Below are 12,576 nucleotides of genomic sequence, written 5' to 3' on the forward strand. Positions count from 1 at the left end.
CTTTGACTCACATTGTCACCGTCTGCAGTGTGAGCCTCTGGAGGTCCTTTAGTTAAAGGAGGCGAGGATCTCAAAGATCCGTGAAGGTTGTTTGTGACAGTAATAGACTAACATCCAGATATTTGCCTTATTTTGTCTTCATCCTCTCATTCAAGAGGGGAAATGGTGGAAGAAATATATTATGTAATATTGCTGTCTCTTCCTCTCTTTCCTTTCTCTCTCTTTCTCTGTTTTCATTTTTAAGGCTAGTCCAAACATACAGGTTATTTATTTTACTTGCTGTCCTCCACTTAGAAATTTGGAAAATTCTTTGGGTACCTGAGTAGATAACTAGTGTTAAAATTTGAGATAATAAACTCATGTCCCTTCTTTCTCTTTGTTTCTTTGTCCCCTATTTTGTCTCCCAATATTTTGAACAGATTCATATTCAAAGGACCGGGGACCTTGGATAGTAAAACCAGTGGCCTCTTCCAGGGGGCGGGGTGTCTACCTGATCAACAATGTAAGTATGCAGCGGGTGGCATACTTCGCTCCGTGTTTGTTCTTCCCTGCTTCACCCTTTGCCTTAGCTACTAAGTCTGCATTTGGACGTGTGATTTGAGGATGGCTATGCGCCTACTGTTCACCTTACTGGCAGTAACCTCCTCCCATGCCAACAGTTCCTCTATGGCTAATAAGTCACTTGATTGAATTTGGGGGGAGGGCAGCCTTTGGTGTCAGCAGAAAAGAGGTACTTTTTCTGCTTTCAGCATTCTGCCTTGCTAATTTCTTGGCACTAAGCATTAATTGGTAGCACATACATTTAGTTCCTATTGTGAGGAGAACTGTGGGTTCCTTCCCTCAAGGTCATCAAGCAAATTAACCTTAATTTGGCATGGCATCCTTGCTGCTCCTGTCCCCCTCCATCCCCCCTCTTCTTCTTCCTCCTCATCCTCTTCTTTTTTCAAAAGTCATTAGTCTTGATTCTTTGCAAAATCCTCATTAAAAGTTGTTTTTCAGTTGAATACATATACAGAGTAAATGAAATAAAATCCCAACCCCAGTCTCACTGGCTAGACTAACAACAGTAGTAACCTAATACAGTTGATTTATGTTTCTTCTTTTCTCAACTTTACATTTTGTTTCTAATTCTCAGTTTGATATTCACTGCACTCATATCACCTCCTACCCTTCCTTCCACATTCCACCTCTAGCTTTGATTATTTTTTATTGTTTTTATATTTTAAAGGTTTATGATATTTACATTCTCTTCAATAACTATGATTCAGTTTCTCTGCTTTATCTATAAGTTGAGTAAAAAAATTAAACTCAATAGAAACTTTACAGATGGGAATTCTGAAATTTAACCAGTATTTCAGTCTGGGTCTTTGTTCATTCTTCCTCCTGGACATTCGGTCAGCCCTTTCAATATGGAAACTAGTGTTTTTCTTTAGTTGAGGGAAAATCATTCATTTTTTGTCTATGTTTCTGCTTCTGGAACTCCTTTTTGAGGCATTCTGGGTGTTTTCTTCATGTCAACTTTTCTCTCATTTTAAATTCTCTGTCTTTTCCCATCTTCATCTTCTGGATCCCCAGTTTGAGCTCTATCCATTTTATCATTCATTCCATCTACTGTATTTCTATATTGGCTATCATAAGGTACAAAAACTCTTATTTTCTGATTTGCCTTTTTTTGTGTGTGTGTGATAACAGCCTGTTGTTGCTTAATAGATGCAGTTTGCTGGCTGGTCTTTCTGAGGGTACGAATTGAAAGTTTTTTAAAGTTCTCTTTTGTTTCACGAATTTTTGTGGGATCGTGGTTTTTTCCCTGCTGTTGGGTTTTCTCAATTTCAGTGACCTTAGATGTTGAGTCACACTGATGAACAAGACTAGACTGATTGAAATTGACAGCGGGCCTGGGTTTCCCCTACTGTTGTGTAGGACTGATTCCCTAATAACGTCTCACTGGACAGGAGGCTGACTGTGCTTTGTGCGAGGGCAAAGCGTGTTGAATGTCAGGCCGCACCTTCGGTGGATGTGGGTGAGGAAGCGTGCTTCTTCCTTCCCCCTTGCCAAAACAGGGCCTGCCTGATTGTGGATATAAAGGAAGAGTTTGGTGATTTCCTTGTGGGGTGATGCTACCTTTCCTCGCCCTTCACCTTTGTGTCTGCTGTAGGGATGCAGTGGCCTCAAGTTCCACTCCTCTGTAGGATCCCTGTGCCCACCCGCAGAAGATGTGCTCCCGAGACAGTTGTTAGGTTTCATCCTGAGGGCAAAGCTTTGGTTGTTGGAGAAGGCCTGTTGGCTGCACTGTTTTAAATGCTGTTTGTTAATTAATTGTCTGATTCTTGTCCGTTGGCTCACTCTTGCTCTTCGTGTTTGTTCACTGCCAGCTTGGAACTTCTCAGAAGTCTCCTTGGGAAGATCACTCTCACCTCTGATGTTTGGGGCTGGGGCTTCCTCTGCTCTGTTTCCTCAACCTGTTCCCATCTGCTTTCTGTCTTTCAGGATTTCCTTAAACCTTTGGTCTTTTGTTGTCTCCTTTAAATGTTTTCTAGCCTTATCATTTCAGACGTTTAAAAATGTCTACTCTGTCCTTACAGTGGGACCCTGGAAGGGAAGAGGGGGAGGCGGATATGTCATGTGTGTGGTCGGTGCACCATCCCAAATTCCCCAATTCTCTTTCTTTCCACATGGTCTGAGCTATTTCCTATATGTGCAGAAATTAACTTTCTGAGGGGTCTTTCATATGGGAAAATCCTTAAATTCAGTCTGGACTAAAAACTGTACAGTAAACACTGATGGCCAGACCTTTCATGCTGAAGAAATATAGGCTCTGGTTCTGATGCAGTAGCTATACAGCCCCAAGCCCAGGCTACAAGTTCTGCTACCTGACCCTGGGTCACTCTGGAGGCCTTTTGCCCTGGGTCTCTTGTGACAGAAGGCACTGCTCATAAGCCTTGGATCTCTCTTTTCTTGTCTCTGTTCTGACCTTGGTGTGAAGGCTCCTGTCCAACAGCTTTTCCTTCAGCTTCGTGCCAGGAGCTCCAGTGTTGTTTGAATCTCATAGACGGCACTAGTTTGGGTTTGGGTTTTAGCTGCCAAATGGAATTGCTATTGAAAGTCAACTGTGGTACAAGTTTGCTTTTTATTTTCTTAGACATGAGTCAAAAAGAATAGGATCTATTCCCAGCTCATCTGGGACTTTTTTCTCTTGGAATGCTCTTTTGCCCTGGTGATTTGTTATTTTAAAACCAACATCATAAAGAATAGAAAAGTTAAACTTTCTTTGGTGGGGCTGAGAACCCCATGCCCTGACTCTTCCCTGGATGCCGCGCGCGTCTCATAAAGGGGGTGACAAGTCTTTAGAGAATGCATTTGGCAGGCTCTCCTTCTCCCTCCCACATCTCCCTGGGCTGACTCCCTAGAGACCCCCTGCAGAGATCAAAGTACTTGGCAGGACCCTTTGCCTGCCACCTCCCGCTCAGTGAAGCTTTGGAATGAGTCTGATTCTTTGAGGTCTTTGGTGGAAGTGCCAGACAGAAGCCTGGGAAGATGCCAGCAAGCACCAGGGGAGCTGGCAACATGTGGACATAATGGCAAAAGAGTCCCATTTTTCTCCAAATCTGGAATTTTATCACCTTTTACCCAGACCTACAAACCATGCAGTTAATACTCTTCTCTCCCTCCTTACACACAAGGCCTAACCATCTCCTCCTTTCCATACCTGGATCCTTTCCCATGGAATATGTGACCCGTTAGCCAACTGCATGAAGTAACTCTTTCCAAGGCTGCTGCCTGCTTTCCTTTTAGATTCAAGGGGGAGGGAGAGGGAGTGCTCCAGTGGAGGGTCTGCGAGCAGAGCTAATGTGAGTGGGTGAGGGATGGCGGAGGGAGGGCAGAGTTAGGTGTGAGGGCCAAATAAAAACATCTTTCCCAGTCTTCCCACTGGAGTGAGGAATGAGAGGGCCTCTTATTAAAAATTCCCCGTAATAGTCATAACCTTTTGGAAAATATCTGCAAATAGCAACTTTTACCATTATGAGAATAGGATAAAGGATAGAAGAAGCATTACTTTTATGTAATACTGAAGAGAGAGGAGTGTGAGCTCCTACAGATGGAAGCACCTTGGCTGATTGACGAACGTGGTCTCTTAATGATGTGGTTTTTAACTCTGAAAATACAGCATAAAGGAACAGAGTTGTGTTTGCTCCAGCTCCTGCAGTAACCGTGACTAAATGCCATATTTTCCCAATTTAATATATTCAAATCGAGGAGGGAAAAGATCTGGTGTTTTCTGATTAAGGTATGAATTTGATTTATGGAAGTCAAATTTAGTCATCCTTGTCTCACACATTATTCATGGTAAATAAAATACTAGTGTTTTCTCTGGGATTTTGAAGTATCAGGAGAGTATTTTGGTCACTCTGTTCACTCCTATATTTGTGAATATAATTCCTTACAGCTCTCTTGCTTCTATTTGTTTATGTTTTCTTCGGTGCTCTCCATTTTTTCTCATTGTTCAGCAAATATTTAGGGAGTCCCTGTTGTGTGCCAGGTGCTGCCACTCCTTAAAGGCTTTTCAGGAATAGGGATCATCTCCTAATTCTTATGTATCTTCATTATAATTCAGTGCACTGCTCTGAGCAGAATGGTGTGTGGCACGTCGTGAGGAATGCTGTTGAGTTGTGGAACTCAGTAAATGGAACCACATAGATACTATTGAGTTTGCAATAATAATACTAACTGATATTTCTTGAGCATCTACTATGTGCCTACCACTGTACCTTCCAAATATAATCTCACTTAGACTTTATGAGAACCCTAAGAGGTAGTTACTATTCCTTCCATAGTAAGTGAAGATTTTAACTCGTCTAGCTGATTCCAGAGCGTACCCTCTTAACTGCTGTACCAGTCTACCTTACAATAACTTAACAGATACCATGAGCTTTAATCTTAAAGTTGAATTAGAAAAATGGATGTGTTTCCGACTTTCCCAACAATTCAGATTCTTGCTTTAGCATACTTGGGAGGGCAGTTTGAGCTTAGAATTGACATCATTTAAAATGAGTTAATTGGGGATGGATGAAAAGGAGACAGGCTTGAAGATGTCAAAAATTTCGTTAGTTGCTTATCAGTATATTACACTATACAAAAAAACTGTACTCAAACAATTCTTTTCTTCCGTGAGCTTACAATTTAATTACTAGTGCAGATAGAAATGAGAGGTATAGACCGTTGAACAAATACTAAAGTTACCGAAATAATGTAAGAGATTATGTTCTGCATAATTCAAAGGACAAATGTATATGATGAGGAAGAGAAGAGAGGAAATGGGCATGGATGTTAGATGTGTCATAGAGTGAAGACCATTACCATTGTAGTCTGTGGTTCCAAGTAAAGTTGGGTGGTTATATATCTGTCGTAGCCTGTAGGTGTTACTTAGTAGAAAAAGAGCTGCAATTGTTTAATTTTAGGTTTGGAACACAGCCTGCAGCTTGCTTCTTTGTACTGTGATTGCATCAGTTCTTACATACTAAGCTGACTCAAAATAGAGATAGTACGTGTGAGAAACTGATCAGGAAATGGTGTGGGTCACCAAGTCCAGAATATGAATCAGTAGTGATGTTGTAGTGTCTGTATGATGCATAGAGATGGCTTGTGAAGTTGTGTTCTGAGTTTGAGATGGCAGCAGTGGGAAATGAGAGAGGAATCTCATTATCTTGACCCCGGAGTTGCTTCTTGTGGTTGTGTATGATGTTATGGGTCACACAATTATCCTTATTTTATAACTGTAGTACTTGGGATAGCAAATGCATTATTATAAAGGCAAACTTTTAAATTTGGACAGTTATTTTAGGTCAGAACTTGTGAGAAAAGGTGCAAATAGTGCTTAAGAATTAAGCTTCTGAGGCAGACTGCCTGGGTTCAAATGGTGCTCTGTCACTTATTAGCTGTGTGACTTTGAGCAGGTTCCTAACCCTCTCTGACTCTTCCCTCATCTGTAATATTTGGATGGTGTTACACTTACCATGGGTTGGATGAAGATTAAGTGAAATAATACTTGTGAAGGATTAGAACAGTGTTGGCACATAGCAAATCTTCAGTACATTTATTAAAAATTTTTTCCTGCAAATGTTAATAGTGTTTCTGTTGTTGCTACTATAGCTATTATCATCACAATTATCATTATAGCCACTTCCCTTTTGGAGTTCTTTTGTCCTGTATGGATTGTGGTGACTGACAACTGATTTTTCTGTTTTAGTCTCACTTGGAATTGTTCTTCCAGATCTCTTCCCACTCTGCAGCCTCACATCTTGCACTTGTAGGTGTGCTGCTTTGTGTTCTTTTAAATTCTGTATATTTGCTGTCCCTCTACTCAAACATCAGACTCCTTGGGAGTAGAGATTGGGCTCTGTGAGGGCAGGGATTGCATCTGTTTTATTCATCACTGTATCCCCAGTGCCTTATACGGTACCCATCATACATTTCATTATTTATTGTATAGACAGCTCTTCTTCATTGAAAAAAGTATTTAAAAGATCTAGTTCACTCTTTACCTACAGTGGCATAGCAAGCACTATTGAGTGAATCAGTGAAATATCCATCCCATTTCACAGGGAAAATGCCAGGATCCATTGTGGAAAGATCTGTAAGTTCTCTGAGCAACTTGATGAAAGCCTTCCTGTAAGAATAATGGTAGTATTTTAAAATATCCAACATGCTTTACATTTGGGAGAAAGCAAGTTTTAATTTATTTTTTAAGTAGCTTTTTTTTTCTTGGCATGTAAATATTTAATATCATGTATATAAATCTTTAAAGCTGTTTAGGCTCTATTTATTATGAGAGGTGCTGTGTAAATTTTGTTTTCCCCCATTATAACTGGATTCTCACAGTGTTTATGGAAGTGGTGTGTTATATGGCCAATTAATATATGGGTAGCTTAGAGGAAACCTTTTCTTAGAGTTTTAGTTTTCCACATTATCATTTCTAAATGGTTAAGAACTTTGCTTCTTTATTGTAAGCCAGGATTCCTTTGCATTTCTACCTTTCATTTTTCTCTTTACTCAATAGCCAAACCAGATTTCCCTGGAAGAGAACATCCTGGTCTCCCGTTACATTAACAACCCCCTGCTCATAGATGGTGAGTTGTGATTAGATCTTTGACTGGATTGGGCTAGATCGTACTAATTTTTTTTTTTTTTAACGTTTTTATAGTCTTCTCTAGTAAGTCTTTATTAAGCTAGTGTGAAATTCTTGGCAACTGTGGCTCCAGAGATGAAGCTGGTTCCTTACCTACCTCATGGGATTATTTTGAAGTTGATTTTGAGATAATAAAAAAGAAAGTGCTTTGTATGTTATAACAGAAACAAATATATATGAAAACTGTACAATGCATATATATATATATTTACAATGTATGGTATAATTATTATTTATCCTCAAAAGGGAAGGTGTGTGGGCAGTGTATGTTTCATGGGGAGAGGAGGACTGTCTTTCATATTTCTTTGTTACATTGTCCTATTCATTCTGTAACAGAAGACAAATGAGCTTAGGTTTTCCTGTGTGCCCCAATTTTTTTTCCAGATTTCAAGTTTGATGTGCGCCTCTATGTGCTTGTGACTTCCTATGATCCTCTTGTCATCTATCTCTATGAAGAAGGACTGGCTAGGTAAGAGACCTTGGGCGGAGGGTGTTTATTCGAGTTGACCCATTAAAGAGTGTATTAAGATCAGGTTGTTTTTTCTGTTGTATTCAACTCAGGAAAATAAGAGTGTCCCCAGATGGGCTTCAGATTACAGAAATCAGTCTTATCACTTCACAGTCTCTCTTGCATATCCACACATATGAACAAGCATTTGTATGTAAACACACACCTTTCCCAGCAGGGATCCAGGATCACATTGTATTTTCATGCAATGGCAATTGGTATGAAGATCCTAGGGCCACTGTTGTTCACAAATGGTCTAAAAAGGAAAAAAAAAAAAATCTCACATGTGTATACCTGTTATATACCAAACATTTATTTTAATGCTCACAACAACCTTAAAGTTGATGCATTTTTGCAGTTGCAGAAACTGAGGCTTTGCGTAAGGGAACTTGAAGTCACTCCCCTGAGGTCTCCAGCAGGTGGATAGTGGAGTGGGAATTTGAACCCCTGGATCTGACTCCAGAGCTGAAGGCTTGAGCTGTTTCATGCCCTCTTGTATTTAGGGTGGGCATTAGCTGCTTTTTTTTCACCTACAAGTCTGTAATATACTTTACAGTGACTTTATATATATATATAATATATATATATATATATATATATATATGTTTGTTTTTCTTGAGGTACTTCTTAAGTTTTAAGGTAGTGTGACTTACAAAATAAAGTTCAACTTATAATAATTTGAAGTTTCATTTCCCATATCCATAGGATTTTACAGGTGACTGTTTTTTTTAGACCCTTTAAATTGTTTAAAATAAGTATATAACTTTGGTGTGCTTGTGTTCTTTTCTCTCACAAAGCTAATATATACATATATATATATATATATATATATATATATATATATATATATATATACACACACACACATATATTTATGTATTTCCCCCACAAAACTTATATATATATATTTTACTTATATATTTTACCAAAGAACTCTGAAGTTCTTTTTATGCATAGTTTTCTTATAGAGCATAGCAGGTTAGGAGGTGGTTTGCATCTGTAAAAAGCATGGCCTATATATGTTTCTGTATTTTAGGAAATGTACATCAAAGATGGGAAATACCGTGGATAAAAGAAGGCTACATATTTAGGTGTAGATGCTTTGAGACATATCATTGTACTCTGACAACTGTTCTTTTAGAATCGGATTTCAATTTTTTAAATTATTTTTTAGACTAAAATTTTTTGATCCATCGTGTGAGGGTGAGAGCAGTTAACCAGATTCTACCTGGTTGAGCCATGTCTTCCCTTCACCTCTAGGTGGCAGTGACAGCATTTATAAGCGTAGTCACCTTCTTAACTAAGATTTGAGTTTGAACCCTGGGAACACTGAAGGCCACGGAAGCTCCCTAGTTCTGGCCTCTGGTTCCTTGAAAAATGAGGAGGGAGAAAACTAAAATATTTCTTAGTTTTTAAGTAAAGGGCTGAACCAGGTATCTGGGCACAAACTACTAATCTAATCAGATTTTCATCGGAAAGAAGTTTTCTGTAGTGTTTTTAGACACATGTCCTCTCATATTTTGAAGTATAGGGATAAAAGCTGAGTCTCCATATTATCTAGAACAAAAAGAAGGTGAAATAAGGCCCCTTACTTCTGCTCAGGTGTATAAGATGCTGAGGATTTTCCATTTTGTAATATGAGATTTCTGAGCTTTCCCTCCAGAGTATCATGAACTTCTTCACCCTTCTCTCTCCACTCATCCTCACCCAGCTTGTCTCCTGTACCCTTCTCGGGAACTGATTATGTCCTGCCATGAACTGGACTTCTTGAATAGGGAAAAGACCTCAAGTTTATGCTTACTGTGTCTCAAGGATATCATAGCAATATGTTTTGCAAATTATTCCAAAGGTATTTCACCCACAATATTAATAGCCCTTGCTATTGGTAAAATTCGGCATTGTTTTAAAGCCTCAATGGCTCAGATGCAAAATGAGAACAATACTAATATTTATTATAGAACTTACTACAGATGTGCTAGTGCTTTGGCTATTGGGTGTGTGTTGGAAGTCAGAACCCACTGAATTGAGTAACTCTTCTCTTGCCTCCAGCAGGAATTGAGTATATATATTTATATATTTTTAAAATGGATGCTCTTTCTTAGAATAATTTGGAAAACAAATTTGTAAAAATTTGGATTAAACTGAACCAAAAAAAAAAGAATTTTCAGGGCTTTGGCTATTTTACCTAAAAGTATAGGTGAATATAAAAGCTTTACAGTAGTACGTTATGACAGGCTATTAGCCAGTCCTGCAAGGGTGCATTGCTCTGCACAATAATTTCCATGTGCCTAAGTCCCTGTGTCTTAACCACTGTGTATCTTGGCACTCATCTCCTGCTTTTTAATCCTCAGAAGCCATTTGACTGTGTCATTACTTTCAACAATAGTCTACAGCATCTCCAGATCTGCAGCCTCTAGTAATCTTGGGTCACGTTTGTTTTAAATAGACATTACTGAAGATAATCAGTTTGGGATGAGATCACTAGACCATTTTACTTTGAGGCTCAAAAAGGAAAACCATAATCTTTCCTAAAGAGACAGAACTGGTGGCAGTGTAATTGGTTTCCTTCTTCAGAAAAGAAGGGTCTTATCCCATATCACTTCTGTTTGGGGCCTCAAAATTCATGTTTAATGACAGGAAGATTAAGTTCATTTCATAAGACGGTTCTGTGAAGTAAGAATTTTGTGTAAATTCTTTGCCTTCTTAAATTTACGAAAGAAAAAGACCCTAAATAGTTTCTTTCTAGGTTATTCATTTCAGTTGTCCTTGCTTTATTAACATAGGAAGTAGAAAGACTCTCATTATTTTCTTATACGTGGGCACAATATTGAGACGTTTTAAAAAATTGTCTTAGTGGTGTTTGAGTCCAGGGTTTTGCCCCTTCCTACTTTTTGAGTTTCACGTGTATGTTACTGTTTTCCACCAGCAGGGGGCACTCAAGTTTCCAGAGAGGGGTGCTTTTCTCTACCAAAATGGTGTAGGGTTTTTTTCCTGTAAGAGGTGGAATCCAAAAAGACTTTGTTCTGGATTTTACAGTTTTAGGTGGATCCAGTATGTGGTCTAAATGATTTGACGAGGCCCTTTTTGAGACAAAGCTAATAGCCAAATTTTCACTGAAACAGGAAAAATAAAAAGTTGAAAAAAATTAAAACAAAATTGAGTTGAAAACCAAATGTGCTATCATATCAGAGACCCAAAGATAGGTAGGTAGCACTGTCAGCTGCGGGGAAATGAAAGTACCCGTCCAGGGAGCTGGGAGAGCTCCATCCACATGGTGGACTGGGAAAATGGGACACTGAGAAGGCCCGGGTCAGGGACCGCCTCGCTTCTGCTCAGCCATATTATTCACTGGAAATTCAGAAAAGATCCCAAAGCATTTGTAATGCCTCTGCCTTCCTCCCCACCCCCAGTTACTTCTTCAGTAGCCTTCCTTGCTAATTAACACTGGCTCCGCAGGGATATTTACCTTTTCTCTGCTGGATTCCTGTGGTTTTGAAAGAATTCAGGTACTTGCCGGTTGCCAAGGAATTCAGATTACCTCACAGGCTGCACACTGTCCAGAATCTGCCATAGCAGCAAGAGGGGGAAGAGACACCGACAAGGGGAAGAAAACCCTCTCCAGTGCTCATTGTCACCCTCCCTGGCAGGCCCTTGCTGTTTGTGAAGTTTGAGTCATTTCTGGCTCTGAAGACCAGGGGATCAGGCTGGTAATCCCCTCCCAGACGGCTCCGCAGGGCGCTGCCTAGTCACTGCAGCACTTTGGCAGTCTCCCGGCCGCAGCTGGTTGACAGCAGATCAGAGAGCTCTTGGGCCTCTTGTTCTCTTCCATAAGATTTTTCTGGGTCAGGCCAGGATGAAACCCAGTGGCTCCTGGCAAGGCTGCCTGAGGTGCTGTCTCTTCATCCTCCAGGCGTTTCTGGCGCTGAATGGTTACACCTGCTGAAAGATAACACATGTGCCACAGCCAGGGTCTCCTGAGAGCTGGCCTCCCCTTACTTTGTACATTTGTAGTGAATGTTTGTTAGAATATGTAGCTATCAAAGCGGGGTTGGGGGGTTCGGTTTAACTGTCTTACATCTGGACTCTCTATAACTCTGACTATGGTGTCGTATTCATAGAAGAACAAAGTAGTTTTTGAACGGGGGAAGAGAGTTCCAAAGACCCCACTAACACTGTGCTTTCCTTCTTGTTTGAGTTCCATGTTGGTAAAGTTCCTGAACAAGCAACTCAGCTGTAGTTTCAGTTAGTGCTTATCAGGTACCTACTATATGTCTAACATTGAAAACCTTCCTTCACATACACACTCAAGAGTCTGAGACAAATTATTATCATTGTATTGATTCTCACTGAGAAACATTAGAAAGCAAAAAGGAAATGTAGTTTTTGATTTAAGAATTTGTCAGAATAAAGGTAATCTATATATATTTTAATGTGGCAAAAAAAGAGAGAAAAGGGCATATAGTTCTCTGTTCATCATAGGTGGTGAAATAGAGCTCAGGGTTTCAGATTTATAAAGAAAGTAGGACCCGCCCCCCATTCCTTTTTTCTTTTTTTTTTTGTTTAAAGGTCAAGGCTATGAAATTCTGTCATGAGAGCTTTTCCTAAGTCTTGATTTCATTAAGAGGGAGGTTCAAGACTTAATTCATCGTGTAAATTTCAGTATGTGTTAGGAGCAGTGTTTGCAAAGTTGGTTGTGGGCTACCTAGTAGAGAATTACCTCTTTTAGGTGTTTCTAATAAAGAAATTGTGTTGAAGCTTTCAGACCTAAATAGGGTGAAATTTGATATGTGAAGATCTAAATCACAAGTCACAAACTTAAATGCTTACAAGGACATTCACTGAAAAGTTTGGCCCGGTGGAGACTGGAGAACCAGAGATCACATGT

The 12,576-nt window shown here is 39.6% G+C and overlaps 1 protein-coding gene across 9 annotated transcripts in view; it reads left to right on the forward strand.

The window, feature by feature from the left end:
- Positions 1-12,576, forward strand: part of TTLL5 (tubulin tyrosine ligase like 5) — a 319,306-nt gene that overhangs the window by 38,763 nt on the left and 267,967 nt on the right. For all 9 annotated transcript variants that reach the window (XM_059914699.1, XM_059914700.1, XM_059914707.1 and 6 more), the window contains 3 exons: positions 420-502; positions 7,055-7,124; positions 7,568-7,652. In XM_059914699.1, the coding sequence (XP_059770682.1) occupies positions 420-502; positions 7,055-7,124; positions 7,568-7,652 (238 nt within the window). The remainder of the gene's footprint in view (positions 1-419; positions 503-7,054; positions 7,125-7,567; positions 7,653-12,576) is intronic.

This window comes from Balaenoptera ricei, chromosome 2 (genome assembly GCF_028023285.1).
Source record: "Balaenoptera ricei isolate mBalRic1 chromosome 2, mBalRic1.hap2, whole genome shotgun sequence".
Taxonomy (NCBI): domain Eukaryota; kingdom Metazoa; phylum Chordata; class Mammalia; order Artiodactyla; family Balaenopteridae; genus Balaenoptera; species Balaenoptera ricei.